At 38.1% G+C, this 21,990-nt stretch overlaps 2 protein-coding genes across 5 annotated transcripts in view; both read right to left on the reverse strand.

The window, feature by feature from the left end:
- Positions 1–21,990, reverse strand: part of LOC132119424 (DNA-binding protein inhibitor ID-1-like) — a 300,095-nt gene that overhangs the window by 231,584 nt on the left and 46,521 nt on the right. The gene's annotated exons all lie outside the window — the stretch shown is intronic.
- The window catches only part of LOC132119421 (MYND-type zinc finger-containing chromatin reader ZMYND8-like), a 24,801-nt gene continuing 3,123 nt past the window's right edge, over positions 313–21,990 (reverse strand). For 3 of the 4 annotated variants that reach the window (XM_059529356.1, XM_059529353.1, XM_059529355.1), the window contains 19 exons: positions 20,753–20,817; positions 20,398–20,549; positions 19,229–19,450; positions 17,646–17,759; positions 11,838–11,930; positions 11,630–11,717; positions 11,478–11,533; positions 11,322–11,399; positions 11,112–11,227; positions 9,931–10,427; positions 9,710–9,847; positions 8,677–8,838; positions 6,316–6,882; positions 4,564–5,058; positions 3,555–3,754; positions 3,356–3,436; positions 3,174–3,252; positions 2,444–2,683; positions 313–1,896 (listed from right to left, as the gene is read on the reverse strand). In XM_059529356.1, the coding sequence (XP_059385339.1) occupies positions 1,730–1,896; positions 2,444–2,683; positions 3,174–3,252; positions 3,356–3,436; positions 3,555–3,754; positions 4,564–5,058; positions 6,316–6,882; positions 8,677–8,838; positions 9,710–9,847; positions 9,931–10,427; positions 11,112–11,227; positions 11,322–11,399; positions 11,478–11,533; positions 11,630–11,717; positions 11,838–11,930; positions 17,646–17,759; positions 19,229–19,450; positions 20,398–20,549; positions 20,753–20,777 (3,570 nt within the window). In that variant the 5' untranslated portion in view covers positions 20,778–20,817 and the 3' untranslated portion in view covers positions 313–1,729. The remainder of the gene's footprint in view (positions 1,897–2,443; positions 2,684–3,173; positions 3,253–3,355; positions 3,437–3,554; positions 3,755–4,563; positions 5,059–6,315; positions 6,883–8,676; positions 8,839–9,709; positions 9,848–9,930; positions 10,428–11,111; positions 11,228–11,321; positions 11,400–11,477; positions 11,534–11,629; positions 11,718–11,837; positions 11,931–17,645; positions 17,760–19,228; positions 19,451–20,397; positions 20,550–20,752; positions 20,818–21,990) is intronic. The other variant, XM_059529357.1, reaches the window with a different exon arrangement.

Below are 21,990 nucleotides of genomic sequence, written 5' to 3' on the forward strand. Positions count from 1 at the left end.
AAAACCTAAAACTGTTGCAATTAGATTATATTATTCTTAAATTGGTTAATAATTACGGTTTTGGATTTTACAGAGTATTATTATTATTCAAACAAGTTATTATTTTGATCAAAAATAGATTTTACTTTATTTTGGACGAGAAATAGAGATTGCACTTACACACAACCCAGAAATGCACATAGCATACAGCTTCTCACATGATTTTTGAGAATACTGTCGGATTAAAACACATTTGAAAGTTCAAATAAAGTAGGGTTTTCTTTCTTGCATGTTTTAATGTCAATCACTCATCAATGAATGACTCCAATGTGAAACATTTTCATCAGGTGTTCTCTTTAATTCACTTGCACCATACAAAAAACTATTAAATTACAATTTAGACCACCAGATCTTTATTTATATACAATATTGTAAACATCGATCTGTTCTTCTTTAGACTGACAGCCACTCCTGACCGCTTTCATTTGCCCTCTGTATATGGTTTGGAATAACACATGTATGCACTATTAACAGCATAACATACAGATTTTTTCTGTTTCTGGTTCACAGATGCAGTAACTTATGGGTTAATAAAAATATGTTCTTCAAACATTTAGAATACAGCATCAAAAAATATAACTAACAAAAACAGCAATAAACAAGCACTGCCTTTATCACCTATATTGGTTTGAAATTACAATATTGTTAACTAGGAAATTAAAAGGTAATTTAAAAAATAATACATTTCACCAATGTTCATATAAAATGATTCAGGTACTTTTAAAAATTAAAAAAAGGAAACATAAATTACTCAGCTTAAAGTAATTGTCAACTTAAAGGCAAACAATTCTTTGACACCAACAATATAGACATGACAACATTTTCTGTCATTCATCAATCATAACACTGGCTCCCAAATGCAAGGTAAACCTAAAAAGAGAACAATGAGATTCTATTGATGACACAAACTGCAACATCAACAGGATCTCAGAGGTAAACAGCAGGAAAAAAAAAAAAACTGAAGGCATTTATGATATATTACAGGTAAACAAATAAACAGAGCCTCAGATTTATAATTCTCACTCTTATCTAATGACAATACAGTTTTACAACATGTTTAACCATATCCTTTCCATGGAGACACACAATCGAACAAGATAGTGATAGAGTAGTCATATTTTTCGAAACAGTGTTCTTAGCGCTGTATGGAGAAGATGTCTCTTATGTTTAATATAACCAAATGTTTTGATAAAATGGCATAAATAAAATAATCCAAGAAATACAGCACAATACTCTTCTTAAATTACCAAAAATCAAAATAAACACATTTTGTACTAGGTTTTTGGAACGGGAAATAAAAACCACAATTTCGCTGTAACCATAAAATGAGTGACGGGACTCATCTTTGAAAGATTACCAGCAGATCAGGCATTCTGAGCATTATAGATATATTTTGTTAACACTAAAAAGAGTTATCAGACCCCATGTACCCACACGATTTAAAAAGAACAATAAATAAACTGGGCTTTTTTTTTAGGATCAAACCCAACAGTGGCTGACAACCCTCTCAATCCTACAACAGGAAATGGTCTGTGTGTCTTAGATTTAGAACATTCAGACACAGTCATAACATAAAAGCACAGTCAGGCAAGACAAACATTATTGGAAAAATTTTATTGAAGGATTTGACAACATCTATGTACAGCTGTACAGACATAAGTGCTGATGTAGTGTGTTTTGTACATATGAGCTAGGACATTGTGACAGTGACACTGTCCTTGGCTTTATCCCCTTCACTGTCTTTGTCTGCAGGTGCAACAGATACAGTCTCTCTAGGCGAGTTGTTCGGCTGTCCAGGGACTTTAGGAGTAACATCTGTGGTGCCTTCCGACTCTTGTTCTTGCTGTGATGATGTTGCTGGAACGCACAAAGTCATTTCATACACTTATTAATAAGACGACAAGTCATTTAGTCATTTTAAACACTATTTATATAGCACGATTCAAATACTTTTATTCAGCAAGGATGCATGAAATTGATGTTACAAAAGACCTCTAGAAAATAATATTTTGAAAAATATTATGATTTCCACAAAAATATGAAGCAGCACTGCCGTTTTCAACATTGATAATAAGAAGAAATGTTTCTTGAGCAACAAATCAGCATATTAAGATGATTTCTGAAGGACCATTTGACACTGGAGACTGGAGTAATAGAAAACAGCTATTTTAAACTGTAATTAGTTTGAACATATTTAAATAGTTTTTACTGTAACAAATCAATGCAGCCTTGGTGAGCATAAGAAGCTTCTTCCAATAACAAAAACAAAAGAAATCATACCATCCCCAACTTTTGAATAGTAGTGGATATTTAATAGGTGATAATAGGTTATTATCGTTTAATATATATATTAAAGTGCTATATATATATATATATAGTCATTCTGAGTCTGCTACTGTCTTACCAGACTGTGTGCATGACTTCATGTGCTCAGGCCAGTGTGCTTGTTGGCAGGGATAGTCGCAGTAGCTGGTGTTCCAACAGCAGTAGAAAATGGCCTCCTTTCTGCAATTTGCACACCATTGCTTCTTTTTAGTTTCATCTATGGCCTGCTGTTTCTCCACTTCCATCTGCTTCTTGACCTCTGTCACGATTCGCTCTCGCTCCTGTTCCAGACTCTGCCTCATCTCTGCCATGGTTAGCTCTGAGTACATTTAACAAATGTGGATGAACATATATGCACTCAGTATAGAATACTGACGCACAATATATTGGATCCCCATTCTGGATTCCATTTGAAACTTGAGTAAACATGTTCTTGACATGTCATGTGTGCTTGACTGTGTGTAGTGAAGGAAACTGCACCGATAAAACTGCATGTCATTCACACACAAAGCATGCACTTTGTTTTTTAATAGCATTTATTTAGCACTTTAATGTTCACAGACACATTTTATTTAAGTGTATTTTGATGTTTTAATCCAAAAGTTGCCAAATTCAGCATTATACTGTAAATTCTCCACCTTGTGGAAATCACAGGGACTTATAACATTTAACGGTCAATATTACAGCTTTTTAAATGATTGCTTTAGGCAGCCATTAAACAATGTCTTGTACATGCTCATCCTCTTCATGCTCATTTTATTATTGGTGCATCCCTACATTAATGAATCTACTATCAGAAAATCACATACCTAAATTGTGCTTCATCTCTGATAATTCTTGTTGATGTAGCCACTGAAGTTTTTCAATTTCAATTCGCAACCGTCTAATCTGTAAAAGGGCAGAAATGGATGTTTTATTCATATTTTCACATTTTTACATAACTCACCAACAGTGCTTTGCTCTTCTCCAGATTTACTTTACAAATACAAACCTCTGCTATTGTGTTTCCCGAGGTGCTTTTGGAAAGGTCATTATATATCTCAGTCATAGTCCCTTTAACTGCATCCATGATCTGTAAATAATTTAAAAACAGTTGGTCAAACACATTAATAATAACGTTAACAGAACAATTAAAATGGTTTTCCTTTAAAGGTGTAATTCGCAGCCCCCATTTCTTTTAGCAATCTCACTTTATTAGTGTACTTCGCTATATCAGCTGCTACATCAGCAGACGTAGTGGGGATCTGGAAGTCTCCAGTTGTGGGTGTTGATGATGAAGAGGAAGAGCTGACGGAGGGACCTGCCATCACGGTGGCCGATACCGGTGTGCTGGTAACCAGGGTGACGGTGGAGGTGGATGTGGTGTGTGTCGAGTCTTTCTGTTGCACTGCTGCAAGAACAAACCCAACAATAATGATATTGAAGCTTGGAATAAGATGTTTTTGAAAGTTATCTCTTATGCTCACCAGAGCTGCATTTACTTGATTAAAAATTTAAAAAGTAATATTATTGCAATTTAAAATAACTCTATTTTATAACTTTATATTCATTTCAAAATGTAATTTATTCCTGTGATGGCAAAACTGAATTTTTAGCATCATTACTCCAGTCTTAAGTGTCACATCATCCTTCAGAAATCATTCTTATGTGCTTATTTGGTGCTCAATTATTTGTAATTATTATCGCTACACAATTCTTAATAATAGTTCTCCTTATTATTAAATTTAAATTTATGCATTTAGCAAACGCTTTTATCCAACCGGTTTTAACTGGTTTTGTACATATGTGACCCTGGAGCACAAAACCAGACTTAAGTCACTGGGGTATATTTTTGCAACACCCAAAAAAACATTGTGTGGGTCAAAATTATTGATTTTTCTTTTATGCTAAAAATCATTAGGATATTAACTCATGATCATGTTCCGTGAAGATGTTTTGTAAGTTTCCTATTGTAAACATATAAAAACCTAATTTTTGATTAATAATATGCATTGTTAAGAACTTAATTTGGACAAATTTAAAGGTGATTTTCTCAGTATTTTGTCTGATCCTAACAAACCATACATCAACAGAAAGCTTATTTATTCAGCTTTTATATGATGTATGAATCTTAATTTCGAGAAATTGACCCTTTTGACTGGTTTTGTGGTCCAGGGTCACATATGACATTTATACTATTAATTCACATCGACTGCATACTTTTCACAGCCTGTCGTGTTTGGTATCTGGTGCTGGATGAAGGCTGCTGTCCCGTCGAGGATGAGGAGACCTGCGCCTGCTGCTGCGGCTGTTGGCTGTGCTGCACCTGCGTTAACACCTGCGCCTGCGTGGCCGGTTGCGTTTGGCCCTGCTGCTGCCTGTGCACCTTTTGCATGTGCCATTTTTGAGAGGACGTCTGAAACTTGGTGGTGGGGTTCCACACGACGGCCTGCTGCACCACAGGTACGGTCTCTCTGGGCAGTAAAGGTCGCTGTTTCTTTACTGTGATGGTGGAGATGGGTGAGGAACTGTTGGCGGTGGAGGGAGTGGTGATGGGGAGGGTCGATGAGGTCAAAGTTGTGTTGTTCGGAGCTGCTGTGAATGGTATTATGTTAAGCGGGACGGCCATCGGGGATTGAGACGGGTCTTTAATAGTTGGGGAGGAGGAAAGGACTGTTGGGTTCTGAGGCTGGGCTGAAACTGGAGTGGCTTTACCTGGAGTCAAAGAAAATCATGAGCACATGAGACAGGGTTATTATCGTTAACTAAAACTAAAACCATAAAAACATTTTGTTACTTAAAATAAATGTCAACTGAAATAACATAAAATGTAAAGGAAAAAAAAAGCAAAACTTAATTTATGTTAGGCAGCTGCAAAGCCACATTTCTCATTTTCATTTAAACTTTAAACTCAGTGACTGTTGAAAATAACTCAAATGTATTACAAAATTTGTAAAACAGAAAATATAAAAGTAAAAACAAATTATAAATATACATATAAAAAAAACACAAACACACAATAAAATTACTTTAATAATTCTTCCAATTAAACTATTAATAAAAATGATAAGAGTATATCTTGCATGAGAACACATTAACCAGTTTACCTTTTGTACCTTTTTCAGGGAAACTATATAAAGAGGCAAGCAGTTGTTCATTATAATTTTTTAACAAGACATTTGCTAATTAGTTTACTGGTCTCGGGTTTTTTCCAGTTGAATCTTAGAATGGTTCAAAATCCGAATAAACAATGGTTATATTTTACAAATGCACAAAACATTTTTGTATATGTTGATAAATGTGGCAGTTATCTTAGATAAATACACACATCAAGAAATATTAATTTATGCTTTAGGTATTGTATAAACTTACCTGTAATTATATTGGAAACTTCTACTATAACGTAAAAAAACACCTGGCTTAGAAGCAAGACGAACAATATTACAGTAATATTAATAAAAGTTATCTGAGGTAAATTTCACGTTCAACACAATCAGTGACGGAGACGCAAGATGGCACCAGTTGCGTTTGCATGAAACGAGAGAGCAAATCCGCTGTTCGACAAAATAAGCGTTGATCAAAAAGAATTAGCAGTTAAATAATCGATTTATTCTGTAATGGAAAACGTCTTATTATAATAGGGTTACTCGTAGTATTTGTATACGGCTCATCATGTGGCGATCAGCATGAAGCAACCCGCCAACGTTAGAACCATGTAAAATAAAACCGATGAGGTGCATTATATTAAATATATTAATTTTATATTATTTATTTAAATATATTAATCTTTGTTTGATTTTTAATTACTTTATGAATAAAATCCCTTAGTAGACCTTTGAACATCAACTATCATCTGACTGGTTGTGATAAAAATTACTTGATGCTGAACTAGCATCTAGTGTAACTGATGTTTTTTGGTTTAACAGTATTATTTACTGCTTTATTGGCACTGATTCATAAAGGGAATCTGACCTTCAGGTTTGGAGGCTGTGGGCTCTTTGAGTGCAGTGACAGCGGCTGAATCTTTCCTGTTCCTCTTCCTCTCCTTCCCTGCCTGCTCTTCTCCCAGGTCAATGACCAGCTCCCTCTCAGAGTCTGAGTCCATGTCTTCATCCACAGATGCCGGCTGCACGGCCTCCGCAGAGCCCTTGGGTTTCTCTCTGGGATCTGGGGATGCGGGAGCAGCTTTCAGTTTCTCAGGAGGTTCTTTCTCTGAATCCATTCCTGGTTTGTCTTTAGCTATAGGCTCAGAGGTGCTTGATTTTTGGCTGGTTTCTCCTTTGGTTGTTTTACTGGCTGTAGCAGCAGACTCTGCACTGCTTTCTTTGTCCTCACCAGCAGCCGCCGATGGTTTTGACTTTTTCTTGGGTGGCTCTTTCTCATTTTTATCATCAGCTACGGTTTTGTCATCTTGGCCGCACTTCGATTTCTGCTCATCGTCGCTACCGTATTCACTCTCGCTGGAGACAGACTTGTCGGATTCCTCCGAATCACTGTGCTCTACGCCTTTATACACATCCTCAGATATTTCATCTATACCTGTGAGACACAGAAATGTTTAAACTTCAGGAAAGTAATACATTGGCTGCAAATTCTCTATCAATAAGTCTTCATAAATGAAAAGGATTATTTATAGAGTGTAACTAACTCACTAATGAGGAAAACAGTACTATTTAAAAAGCTAATATATATATATATATATATATATATGTATATAGTCGTGGCCAAAAGTTTTGAGAATAATCGTTTTTATAATAGCAATTTGCATATACTCCAGTTGCATAGTCCTTCTTTGCCATGAAAATTAACTTAATCCCAAAAAAACCTTTCCACTGCATTTCATTGCTGTCATTAAAGGACCTGCTGAGATCATTTCAGTAATCGTCTTGTTAACTCAGATGAGAATGTTGACGAGCACAAGGCTGGAGATCATTATGTCAGGCTGATTGGGTTAGAATGGCAGACTTGACATGTTAAAAGGAGGGTTGCTTGAAATCATTGTTCTTCCATTGTTAACCATGGTGACCTGCAAAGAAACGCATGCAGCCATCATTGCGTTGCATAAAAATGGCTTCACAGGCAAGGATATTGTGGCTACTAAGATTGCACCTAAATCAACAATTTATAGGATCATCAAGAACTTCAAGGAAAGAGGTTCAATTCTTGTAAAGAAGGCTTCAGGGCGTCCAAGAAAGTTCAGCAAGCGCCAGGATCGTCTCCTAAAGAGGATTCAGCTGTGGGATCGGAGTGCCACCAGTGCAGAGCTTGCTCAGGAATGGCAGCAGGCAGGTGTGAGCGCATCTGCACGCACAGTGAGGCCAAGACTTTTGGAAGATGGCCTGGTGTCAAGTAGGGCAGCAAAGAAGCCACTTCTCTCCAAAAAAACATCAGGGACAGATTGATCTTCTGCAGAAAGTATAGTGAATGGACTGCTGAGGACTGGGGCAAAGTCATATTCTCCGATGAAGCCCCTTTCCGATTTTTCGGGCATCTGGAAAAAGGCTTGTCCGAAGAAGAAAAGGTGAGGGCTACCATCAGTCCTGTGTCATGCCAACAGTAAAGCATCGTGACACTATTCATGTGTGGGGTTGCTTCTCATCCAAGGGAAGGGGGCTCACTCACAATTCTGCCCAAAAACACAGCCATGAATAAAGAATGGTACCAAAACACCCTCCAACAGCAACTTCTTCCAACAATCCAACAACAGTTTGGTGAAGAACAATGCATTTTCCAGCACGATGGAGCACCGTGCCATAAGGCAAAAGTGATAACTAAGTGGCTCGGGGACCAGAATGTTGAAATTTTGGGTCCATGGCCTGGAAACTCCCCAGATCTTAATCCCATTGAGAACTTGGTGGACAAACAAAAACCCACTAATTCTGACAAACTCCAAGAAGTGATTATGAAAGAATGGGTTGCTATCAGTCAGGATTTGGCCCAGAAGTTGATTGAGAGCATGCCCAGTCGAATTGCAGAGGTCCTGAAAAAGAAGGGCATATATATATATATATATAGAGAGAGAGAGAGAGAGAGAGAGAGAGAGAGAATTCTTAAAATGATATTGCAGAAGATGTAATGAGTTACATAGCACACCTAACAGGGAATATAAGGCATAATTAGTCAAAAATATTTATGTTTTGTCACAAAACTCATGTTGAACTAACAAAAAACCTACTTTTTAATACTTTTTAAGAAATGCAAGTAATGCCATCAGAGAGATTTGGAATGGTTTGTGAATGGCAGCAAAACACTGAAAGCTGTTGCAATTGTAGTCAGTTCAAAGTGTGAAAATGGCTGTTGTGTGTCTGATGACAGATTTCTATCTGGACTCACCCAGCTGTGCTTTGCAGCTCTCTATGGTCTTATCCAGGTTAAGTTGGAAACGGCTTCTGATCTGTCTCTTAGGGGAGGTGAGGGAGGGCTGAGCCCCCTGTTGCTGTTGCTGCTGGACACTTTCACTCAGCTCCTTCAGGTCCATCTCTGCCTTACTACGATCTGAAAGAGATCACAAGGCTCTCACTAGCCCTCTATGAGCATATCTAAAAGCATTCTAATTTGATCCTCATTACATCATTATTTGAGCTGCAGGACATCAAGTATACATAAGAGCTATGAAGAATTAGATAGGCTTTTTGTGGAATAACATCACCAATGAATTATCCACAATGAGACCTTAATGTCTTATTATTGTGAAGAAATTAAATATAGTAAATTTAGATTTCATGTTTACTTTCACACAGTACAACGTATTGAACAGAATTGTTTCTGTTCACATTAAATTTAATATGTTGTAACATTACATATATTATGTAACATTTTTATTGTAAACATTTTTATGCACACAGTGTATATATACTGACATCTACTGTACATAATTCATATCCTTCAATTTGGAAGAGGACATTGGGCAAGATGTGATAGAACATCTTTTACCAATCAAAAGTTTGGAGTCAAGTTTTTTTGTTCAAGAAATTAATACTTTTATTGTGCAAGTAAAGTAACAAAAAGAAAATATTTCAAATAAATGCTGTTCTTTTGAACTTTGTATTTGTCAAAGAATCCTGTAAAAAAAAGCAACACTGATAATAATGAGAAGCGAAGAGTATGTGACCCTGAAGACTGGAAAATATTCAATTTGAAATTATTTGAAATAGAAAATGGTTCACAATATTTCTGTAAAGCTGTGCTTTCGATCACATAAATGCAGTCTTGGTGAATATAAGAGGTTTTGAAAAACATTTAAAAGTCTTTTTGACCCAATGCTTTTGAATGCTAGCGTATATTCAGAAAATAAAACGTGACTATTATCAGATAAAACAATAATCAATGAAACGAGCAGCAGGTTAATCAACTGAAGGGGGTTTACCGAGGTTGAGGTTGAGGATGCTGCCGGTAGTGGGGGTCTTCTCCTGTTTAACAGGGGTGCTGGGAGCCGGTGAATGGAAAGGTTTAGGGCTCTCTAAGGTGTTTCCTGTGAGACCTGCTCTAGGAGGGCCAGGTGATGCTGTAAGTGTAGAAATGAGCTTCAGTCATACAACAAATCATTCTGTTTAAATATTAGCAGGAGAAAAATAATGTTATATATACCAGTGCAGTCCGCTGACTCCTCTCCAGTGCTGTAATGTGGCAGGGCCGCTCTAGCATGACCTTTCTCTGTAGTCTCCTGTTCTCCATCAGATCCCGTATGGGCAGAGGAATTAGTGCTCATTGGTGAACGAGGCATGTCCGTCATTGAGATTCGCCTTCCTGTCCCGCCCCCTACGTTTCCACTGGACACCATGCTCTTTCCCACAAGCAACTTTGGAGATGCTGTTACATCAAAGCTGATCTTGATCTTTTCATGTTTTTCAGGTTTGACGGAGCCCGCGCCAGGGTTTGCCGGGTCCAGGAGCATCTGGAACTGGTTGTCTGGTGTGTAAGGTGTGCGGAATGGAGCATAATTGAAGACGCCAAATTTTTTCCGGATGTTCTCTACGTACACTTCCATCTCCTGCATGGCACTGTTGAAGATGCTCTTGGTCTTCTTCACAGAGAAGGGGATCTCTTTGGACATGAGGTAGCAGTTGTTAATAGGAACCCAGGCCCTGTATGTAAAAATGAATAAGTTAGAATAAAAAAAAAAAACATTGAAGTGACGACAAGTGTTTTCTGTAAAGAAGTGTTAAGTCATTTTTCTGTCTTCACCTAGAGTGAAACGCATCAGAATACCAATCATGTCCAATCAAACCATATTGGTTTTGTATAAAGATAAGAGAAACATGATTTTGGAGAAATGTACGGCTGCAATAATTTATTTAACTGAAAAAAAAATCCATAATGAAAATAATCAATAACAAATTTTATAAGTTGGTTCTGTGCACACAGAAGCTCAGTGACGTTGTTTTATGTCAAAAAATTAATTGGATTTTTTTTTTTTATGGATATGAATTTAGCAAGTCTCTTACTTTTATCAAATAAAATTATGCATTGTTGTAATAGTATATAATTGTTGTAATAAAAAAGTTGATCTATATATATATATATATATATATATATATATATATATATATATATATATATATATATATATATATATATATATATATATGTGTATGTGTGTGTGTGTGTGTGTTTGTGTATATGTGTGTGTGTTATATATATATATATAAAATCAAATATAGTTATATATATACTGTATATGATTAAATTAAAATTAACATGGAGAAAATTTATTTATTGTTTGATGTTGTGTGTATGGTTGGGAGGGACCCAGTTTGATAGTTCCTCACCTGTCATGCTGCCCAAAGAACCGTGCATCCACTTGTCCATCTTTGTCCCGAAGAGCTTTGGCAGGCCAAAATGGGAATCCCTTCAGCTTGGCCCAGACCAGAGGGTGAGGGTTGCTCTGATGCACACAAATATTTCATGAACAGATGGTTAACTCACACTGGTTACTATGTGAAGAAGGAATTTCATTTTGTTTAGTGTAATACACTCACACATGGTTCACAAAACCAGTTGTCCCTTTTCTGGCATGCAGAGAGATAGCACTCCGGACAGACCTCGATCTCATTCATCTGAAAAGTAATTGGTATTTTAAAAACTGTCTCTGATTAAGTGTGTACTTATTTTGGCTTACAATTTACAATACATACTTCATGTTCACAGATCTTTACAATAACTTTAGCCGTTGCTGTAAGTTTATGGTTGCCTAAGAGAAAAACAGTCGCATAGAGATTATGTATTAACAAAACAAACATTCAGCAGAAACTAATTTGACAGTACAGTTGAACTGTTAGCAACCCACCTCCGTTATAAATGATACAGTTGTGCAAAATCCACTTCACATCAGCCAGGAAAGCCTCAGTGGAGCCGTACATTTTCTTTTTAGTATTCTGAACAGGAGCAAAAAGTGAACACACACACACACTAATAAAAAACTTTCATAACGTGCCAGATTTTATACATTCCAAAGAATTAAGAATATCGATCGGATTCAAATGCTTCGCTTCCACCTTTTCTAAAGTACAGAGATCCATGGGATGAAATATATATTCTGCATAATCAGGATGCTGTTCCAACGACACCGGCTTCTGAAATGGCTCCGTCTGAAGAAAAGAAAGATATATTTTAGTATTCAACATAAAAACAAAAACAAAAAAACAATCCAGTAATACCTAAACCATTGTAACCATATTTTTATCCATCCATTTCTGGCAGCCAATGCTTCCAGTTTTTTTTTTTTTTTTTTTTACTGTAAATTGAATAGGATTTTTACAGTGTATTGTACAAACAGAATGACACTTGTGTTGGCATACCGTTTAATAAAAACACTTTAACCCAACCTAACAAACCAAATTGTGATGTGAAAGCTCTACTGTGAAAGTAATTGTTACGTTCATGGACTGTCTGTTTCCTTATTTGGTCTTTTTCCTGTTCTTGTTTAGTTAATTGATTGATCCCCACCTGTCTCCAGTTCCCTCATTACCTCCTGTGTGCTCAAATACCCTGTCTGTTCAGTTCTTCCTCGTCCGTGATTATTGTAAGTAAAGGTATTGTGATGTAATGATGTTAATGTGTTGTATATTGTCTGTTATCTCCTTTGATGTTCAGTAAACTCCTCTTTTTGATTAAGACCCTCCTCGAGCGCTTTATTCCTACGTTAGCATACACCCTTACTGTAACAGAATCACGAACCCAAACGGTTTAGTTAGCGGCGTTTTTCTTTCTTTTCGGTTTTTGTTTTCCTCCCTCTCCCGGAATGGCGATTCCAGCAGTCCAACTCCTATGCCTGGAGCAACTGGACCGTTTGCTGGAGGACCATACCAGGGACTTTCTCGATCTGGCGTGCCTTACCCACTTCCCCGACCGCTCGCTCTCAAATTTCTACTACACCGGCCTGAGAGAGCGGTGTAAGGCACGCCTACCATCAAACGGTCCCCAAGAGGATTTCGCCACTTTCGTGGAGTGGGTGCTGGAGAAAAATGGATCTTCATGGACCATCTGCACTGCCAAAGAGGATATCTCCAGCCCCACTCCCAACCCAGAGACCAGCCAGCCGCCATCACGCTGCACGGAGCCAGAGCCCACACCAGCCGCAGAGCCCGAGCCTTCCACCGACAGGGAGCAGGACCTCGAGAGCTCGACTGACCAGGTGTGTGAGCCGGCAACACCATGCGTAGTGGGAGTTTTAGTGGAGATCGAGGGCGCAGAGGAAAGCCCTGCCCACACTTCTGCGACTGAGGGTGAGCTGTTTTCGGCTTCTGGAAATGATATGGAGCAATTTATGAACCTTATGGACTGGTCTATGGAGGTAATTCCTGAATCCCCTGTTTCTCAGCTGGTTCCGTCCAGCCCTGATCCCCCTTTATACCCTCTCAGTCTCCCACTCCCACCTCTTCCAGTCAGTTCCTCTCCTCCATTTCCGCTGGTTCCACCCAGCCCTGAATTTTCTGTTTCTCCGCTGGTTCCACCCAGCCCTGAATTTTCTGTTTCTCCACTGGTTCCGCCCAGCCCTGAATTTTCTGTTTCTCTGATGGTTCCACCCAGCCCTGAATTTTCTGTTTCTCTGCTGGTTCCACCCAGCCCTGAATTTTCTGTTTCTCCGCTGGTTCCGCCCAGCCATGAGTTTTCTGTTTCTCCGCTGGTTCCGCCCAGCCCTGAGTTTTCTGTTTCTCTGCTGGTTCCGCCCAGCCCTGAGTTTTCTGTGTCTCCTGTATTCCCTCCCAGCCTCCCTCTCCCACCTCCTCATAGACCTGCCAGTTCCCCTGCTCCACTTCTGCTGGTTCAATCCAGCTCCGTATCTCCTTTCTCTCTGCTGGCTCTGTCCAGCCCTGATCCACCTGTGTTTCCTCCCATCCTTCCTCTCTCATCTCCTCCTAGACCAGCCAGTTCCTCGAGCTCATCTCTGCTGGTGCCAGTCTGTCCCGCAGCTCACCCTCAGTCCGCGCCATCTGGGCGTGATGGTTCGCCGCTGGACTGCCAGTCTCCAGCTCCGCCTTGGCGTGTGAATTCCCGGTCTCCGCCTCCAGCCTCCGAGCCTCCGAGCCCTGGACTCCTCCTCGGTCCTTCGACCCAGCGGCTCCGCCTTGGCTCTTAACTCCCTCGTCTCCACCGTGGCCTGGCCTCCCACCTGCTCCACCGGGCTCCCTCGTCCCTCCGGCTCCACCTTGGTCAGTCGTCGACCATCCGCCGCCTCGGGACTCCATTCCTCTGGCTTCACCTCGTCATTCCATCCCTCCGGCTCTGTCAGGCTCCTCCTTCCCTCTGGTTCCACCTCCATCCTCAGTCACTCCGACTCTGCAGCAGTCTTCCAGGGCCCCGCCTCCGCCTTGGTCGCCTGAGCCTTCTGCTCCACCTAGGCCCTCCGGATCCTCGGTTTCACCCTGGCTCTGCGGCTGCGCTGCTCCATCTTGGGCTCCTCACCCTCCGGTGCTGTCTCTGTCTGTCGGCCCCTTCTCCACCATAGCTCCTCCCGCCGTCGACTCCACCGTGGATCTCCATCCTGGCTGGTCTCTGGAGGACCATCTGGCTCCTCCTGCTCCGGGCTCCTCCCTAGCTCCTCCCTCCATACACTTCACCCTGGTTCCCAGCTCCTTGCTCCCTCTTTGCCTGCCCCTTGCCTGCCCCACGCCTGCCTCCAGAACCCCCACCCTCCCTCCGCTGGTATTCCTCTTGCGGTGCGAGGACGCACCGTTCCGGGAGGGGGCGAACCGTTACGTTCATGGACTGTCTGTTTCCTTATTTGGACTTTTCCCTGTTCTTGTTTAGTTAATTGATTGATCCCCACCTGTATCCAGTTCCCTCATTACCTCGTGTGCTCAAATACCCTGTCTGTTCAGTTCTTCCTCGTCCGTGTTTATTGTAAGTTAAGGTATTGTGATGTTATGATGTTAATGTGTTGTATATTGTCTGTTATCTCCTCCGATGTTCAGTAAACTCCTCTTTTTGATTAAGACCCTCCTCGAGCGCTTTATTCATACGTTAGCATACACCCTTACTGTAATAGTTATAGTCCGCTGCAAATATGCCTTTACCCCAAAAAAATTCTAACAAAAGGTTTCTCAGTGGTTTACAGTAGTATCAAATGTACTTTAAAACATACTAAAAGTTTACCAAAGTTTGACTCCAAGAAAGGCCCCATTTTCAAAATGGCAGCCGCCAGGTCCTTAAAATGACCATTACTCCTTTGTATTCCTCCTAGACCAGAAATACTGGTGCCTGATACATGTTTTGGCCAGGTAATTTTCTAATTAGCATATTTGCATAATAGATAAGTGATAACAAGGCCAATTATATATTAAAACAATTGGTTATAAGCATATTTATGGGAAAATATGTAAAATTTCCCTTAAGTACAGGTACATGTAAAAAAAAAATAGAATATCATAGAATATTTTTTTTTGTAATTTAATTTAAAAGCAAACTTTTTTTATATTCTAGATTCATTGCACGCAAACTGAAATATTTAAAGACTTTTTTGTTTGAGTTCTGATGGTTACGACTTACAGCTTCAGTATCTCAAAAAAATAAAATATTTTCTCAAAGATCAATCAAAAAAAGATTTACAAAACAGAAATCTCCAAAGTAGGTTTAATTATACACTCAATACTTGGTTGGGACTCCTTTTGCAATTACTGTCTGTGGCACTGCAGGTTGCTTTGATAGCGGTCTTCAGCTCCTCTGTATTTGTCAGATGTTTCTTATCTTCCTCTTCACAATACCCCCTAGATTCTCTGTGAGGTTCAGGTCAGGTGAGTTGGCTGGCCAATCAAGCACAGTAGTATCATGGTCATCAAACCACTTGGAAGTGATTTTGGCAGTGTGGGTTGATGCTAAACTCCTGCTGCAAAATTAAATCAGCATCTCCATTAAGCTTGTCAGCAGATGGAATCATAAAGTGCTACAAAATCTCCTGGTAGATGGCTGCATTGACTTTGGACTTGATAAAACACAATGGAGCAACACCAACAGACGTCAAGCAACCCAAATCATCACTGACTTCAGAAACTTCACACTGGACTTTGGATTCTGTGCCTCTCCAGTCTTCCTCCAGACTCCAGACCTTGATTTCCAAATGAAATGCTAAATTTACTTTCATCTGAAAAGAGGACTGTGGACCACTGAGCAACAGTCCAGTTCTTTTCCTCCTTACCCCAGGTGAAATGCTTCTGATGTTTTTTCTGGTTCAGGAGTGGCTTGGTTTTAGGAATGTGACAGCTGTAGCCCTATTCCTGAAGACGTCTGGGTGTGGTCACTCTAGATGCGCTGACTCCAGCTTCAGTCCACTCCTTGTGAAGCTCTCCCAAGTTCTTGAATGGGCTTTTCCTGACAATCTTCCCAAGGCTGTGGTCATACCTGTTGCTTGTGCACCTTTTCCTACCACACTTTTTCCTTCCAGTCAACTTTCTATAAATATATTTTGATACAGCACTCTGTGAACAGCCACCCCTTTCAGCAATGAACTTCTGTGGCTTATGATTGTCTTCCGGATAACTTTCAAGTCAGTAGTCTTTGCTATAATTGTGGTTGCATGTTCTGAACTAGCCCAGGAGGTACCCAGTATTTATACTCATAATTAATAAAACTAATCAAGCTCAAAATGGAATATTCAATTTTTTTGAGATACTGAATTTTTTATTTTCCTAAGCTGTAAGTCATAACAAACAGAATTAAAACAAAAAAACTCTTGAAATATTTCTGTTTGTGTGCAATGAATCTAGAATACACAGAAGTTTACGTTTTTGAATTAAATTACAAAAAATAAAGAACTTTTCTTTTTTAAGTAGTCAAGGATGAATTTTGTTTGAGCAAAATGTTATACACTTGTGCTGCCAACAACATTACAATGAGTCAAGCAATATCAAAGTCAGTATTCTCTTCTACCATCTTCTGAATTGCTGAATTTAGTTTTGTTGGGTTTAGTATAATGCCACCTTTATACTCAAATACATCTATAGAGGATGCATTACATATGTATTACCTTATTTAAATTGAAATGAGTGACCATTTTAGAGGTTTCACACACAGGCCTCTGTTCGGGCTAATACAGGGTTGTTTATGATCAAAGTTATACAACAACAATTTAAGTTACTTTTGGGTGCAATAACTTTTACATTGAATGTAAAGTCTGTGTTTTAGCAAAAAAAAAAAAAAAAAAAACAGGTACTGAGTAGGAGTTACATGACATAGGCTAAATTGTTTACATCTCTGGTTCACCCCAAACAATGATAAAACCTTACAGTATTCTCACAAAATCATGTATACCGTAAGTATGTAATCATGTCAATGCAATTTAGACAAGTCCAATGGATTCATAGACCCAGAAAACATGGGGTTAGACACTAAGATTACTTGACTAAGTCAAATAATTAAGGAGTTAGGATATTTTAAGGGCTTCCTGCCCAACTTGGATACCATTTTGAAAATTACACCTTTCTAGTGGTCAAACTTTGGTAAACTTTTAGTATGTTATTAAGGACACCTAATACTACAAAAAACAGCTGAGAAACCTTTTGTTAGAATTTCTTTAGGGTTAGGATTTTTTTTTTCATATATGCAGCCGCCTATAACCCCAAACAACATCATTGAGACATTCATGAAGCTTTTCAGGTGGGCAGAATGTGTCTGTGCCTGTTCTATGAGGAAAAGGGTTTAAATGTAAGACTCTCATTTCATATTGAAGTGTACAATGTTAAAAAAAAGAGGCAAAACGTTACAATTTCTCACAATTCCTTTTTTGTGCTAGTTCTAGGCACAGCTCTCAAATGCAGACTAAATCATGGATCTCCAAAAGGAGAGCCATGGAAAGTCGAGAAACCTACACCAGGCTGCTTTATCTTCTGGAGAGCAAACTTCAGCAGGAAAGACAGCTGATCCAATGTGAGCATCGTCATAGCTTTACTCTGAGTCTCTATGCACTCTGCAACTGTTATTTTCTGTAAACAAAAAAAGAGAAATGCTTAAAGCTTTATTTCTTTATTTCTGTCGAAAGAGTTTTCAAAATGTATGCAAAAATGAATTCAGATATCACTTTCATGGTATGCTGCCAGTTACAGCTTATGTTTATTATTCAGTAACTTAGTAGGAGCATTACTAATTTCACATGCAAAAAACAATAGGAAAAGTACTTAACCATCTCTTTGAATTCTAGAATCAGCATAAATGTTCTTTGTGAATACAATTACATTTAATCAGTTAAGAATTTTGAACATTAAATATTTGAGCAGTTAAAATTTATGAATTAGTTTGCATTTAATACATTGGATTTATATGACAAATATATAAACCTGTATGTTTTGTATTTAAAACACATTTGGTGTTTTTTAGTACTATTACATAAATCTCACCCTTACTTGTTTTAAATTATATGTGACAAACAAATATGTATCACATTATGTTAATTTGTTTATGTTAAAACTATTTATTCCAAATGGATGTAACTTTTATATGTATTAAATACATAAATCTTTAATATAGTCCTAAATATTTTTTGTGTGATAACATTTTGATAATGCTTAAAATGAAATACATTTTTATTTAAAAAAATATTTGCAATCAGAAAATTGAATTATTAATTGACAAGGCTCTTGGCAGATTTTGGGACATTTGTGAAAGTGCACAAATATATCTAATTACTATTTTCACATGCAAAAAAGTTAGCCAATCATAAAAGCGCTAATTTACATGCAATATAGACATTTTAAAGTTACAGTAGCAAAATAAGAGAGAGTGGAATATTGTCAGGTAAAACAAAAGTATGACTTTTTAGTGAAAGACACCTTGACTAATACTATAAATTAATTTTGGAGAGAAAAACAAACAATTAAAAGTTAATTGAACTAATAGTTATTGCCATACTTCCCCAGTTGATTAATTACATTAAAAATTGCAAACATTTTAATATTGAAATATTATGTTTAAATATGCAAATAATCCATTATCTAATCAATTATGCAATAATTATCACACATTTCAAGAACAGAAGTCCGAACAATGGATAAAACCAGGTTAAAATTCTTGTTTCAATTTGCTGACACATCAGTGTCAGATGTGTCAGATTTGTCAGATGTCTTTTTATCACTCATAAATCAGAAAATACAGCCAGAAAAAAAAAATCAACATATTTTTAGGAACAAAATGGTGTATCAAATAAAGCAAATCAATATAAACAAACCTCTCTGTAAAAAACTTCAGTATATAGATGGAACAAAAAAGATTATATGTATTGTAATTGAAATCTACAGATGCAAATAGATTTTTTTTTTTTTTAAGTTTAATAAAATGAAGAGTTTTTATCTGTAGTAGTAGAATCTTGCCCTAACTATATAAAAAAATCCAAATAGCTAACAATCTGCACTGTGAAGATAATTTTGTTTTTTTTTATTAGATCTGCATGAGCCAGTACCTCACATTCAGGGCAGAACCAGTCTCCCTCGGGCTCTGCAGCCAGTTTGAGGCACTTAGCGTGGTAGACGCGCGGGCAGAGCTCACAGCAGAGCACTTGGCCCTCGCGGTGGCACACCCAGCAGTAAAAGTCATTCCGCCCGTCCTGCGGCACAACATCAACAGGGTCTGTGGTGAGTGCAGGCTGCTTCACATAGTAAAAGGGACCATGTCTTAGTTCTGACTGGAATGCGGGCGAGAGAAACAGAGGGTTGGGGTTTCAAAACATGGCTATTAAAGGTAACAAGACAAAACAAACAGGCACAATGGTTATCGATCAGGGAGTGACATGAAAGTACAGAAGAGGGCAAATGTACACTAATGAGCATTAAATTAATGGAATTTCAATCTGTAACATGAAAGTAAATGCATCCTTGTTAGAGGTGGAAACAAGCTCAGGTCTAATAATTCATTGCAGCTGCATCAACATAAATCATAGGCTGTCCCTGGATACACATTTCAGCTTAGCTCGCATGACAGCCACCTGCCTTGCATTTGTTTGGCTGAGCTCATTATCTGAAGCCATGGACCTTAGGCTGTTTGTGAAAATGTATGTCACTGTCGAAAGATGACACTTTTCTAGAAGATAAAATGTTTTGTTTGGATTCCCTGCAAAAAAAAAATAAAAAAATGTAATGGTCAGCTTGAGGGTTTATCAATTGCTGATGCCAGGGTTTGATGATAAGTGTGGTCTGTTTGCATATGGTTGCTCATGGTGTGAGATGCTGAAAAAACTGTGGATGTGATGCAATGGCCACATCAGACAAAACATGTACAGTCAAACCAAAATTTATTCAGACCACTTCAACATTTCACACATTATCAGTTTATTCCATTTAGTTTAGAAAATGGTAATAAAATATGACAAGAAATTAAGAAAAATTATTTATATATATATATATATATATATATATATATATATATATATATATATGTAAATTTAAAATTAAATTAAGATTAAAAATTTAAATTTATGCATTTAGCAGACGCTTTTATCCAAAGCGACTTACAGTGCATTCAGGCTATCAATTTTTACCTATCATGTAAATATATTTTTTTATAACTGTACATTTGGTGAATAACTGACATGCAGGACTGAACAAGGGCTCATTTAGGAAGCAAAAGTTGCACCTGGTCTTTACTGTTATTGACGGCTCCTGGTTTCTTCTTCTTTTTGACAGGACTGGAGGAGGATTCTGATGGTGAGTGTCCGTTTGAGGAGTGAGGGGGGCTGGAAACCTTGCGCTTTGGGACGGTCCTCTCTGCTGACCCTTGATCAGAGACTGCACAGCAATGGCACAGATTACTGACATAAACTTAGAGTTACAACTGTAGATATAAACTAAACTATACTGATGAAAATTCAATCCGACCACAAAGCATCAACAAAAATGGAAGCTTAACAAACATGAAGTGTTTGCACTGTTTTGACACTTGAATGTGGAAATAAATGTGGCACTCTCATCTCATCAAGGACAATTCTCACCCTTGGATCGTGTTGCGATTTCCATCCTTTCAGTTGCATCTGACTCCTTCCCTCCTTCAGCCAAACTGCCACAATGAAAAGAAATCAATGGTATTTAAATGTCCATGTTGTACACCTATAACTGCTGTTTTGTCGTTATGGCACCTGCACTTCTGATGCCATTCTTTTCAATAAAAGAAACTGCTAAACAAAAACGATGCTTGAATTCATTTTGTACCTTCGGAGGGAATGTGTTTAGCGACAGTGAAGCTACTAGCGAAAATAAATCAGCTGTGGCCTTTCCTGATGGTTTTGTCAACGAGTGACATGGCATAAAAATATCAAATTTTATGTAAATATATACAAAAAAGGCAAAGCAGTTTCATTTCTGTAAACGATAATGCACTTTTCTCCAATCCAAAAACACAACAGAAAACACAGTAAACTTATGCAGTGCAAAAAATAAACACTTCACATTTATTGAGTGTGTGTGTGTATATATATATATATATATATATATATATATATATATAGTTTACCAATACAAATATCTAAAAGAAAGAAATATCGGTCTATATTAAAGGTAAAAACAATACATTTAATTCAAAGGAAAAACATGATTATTTTTCTTACCCCACTTTCTTAATATTTATTTATTTTTTATTTATACTGGAAAACAATATAAAAATACTCAGCAACAAAATAATTTTTTGCAGTGCATCACTGCATCACTGGCGGAAGTAGCACCAAGATGGTTTCCTCTTACTGCCAAGAGTGAATTTTCTATTAGAAATCCCAATAAACAAACAAACGCCATCTGAGTAGAGTCTGCACATCAGAGCGTTGGCCCATAACTCATCAGATGTAGCATCAGCTGATGCCAATGCTAAACCTCTGTGGAAATTTCAATTTCGATGCAGCACTAAGACATGAGACCTTCAAAGCCACATAAAGGTTCCCATCATTTTGCAGCCTATGCGGGTTTAAAAAGCCTCATTTTCTCTCCTGATGCCTGGGTAATTTTCACACCCACCCACCACAAACAGAAGAAAAGAGAACAACCTCCACGAAACAAACCTCAAGATGATCAAAGAATCACACTGTTATTGACATTTACGAGGTCTATTCTAATGCATCTGCACTGATGTGGCAGCGATAGCTTGCTCCATCCTGCACCCCCAACCTTCAGAGATGCAGATTGGGGTGGGGGTGTGTTGACAGCATGCACAAGGAAAACATCTGTAGAGCTTGAGCACTTG

This window comes from Carassius carassius, chromosome 38 (assembly GCF_963082965.1).
Source record: "Carassius carassius chromosome 38, fCarCar2.1, whole genome shotgun sequence".
NCBI lineage: Eukaryota > Metazoa > Chordata > Actinopteri > Cypriniformes > Cyprinidae > Carassius > Carassius carassius.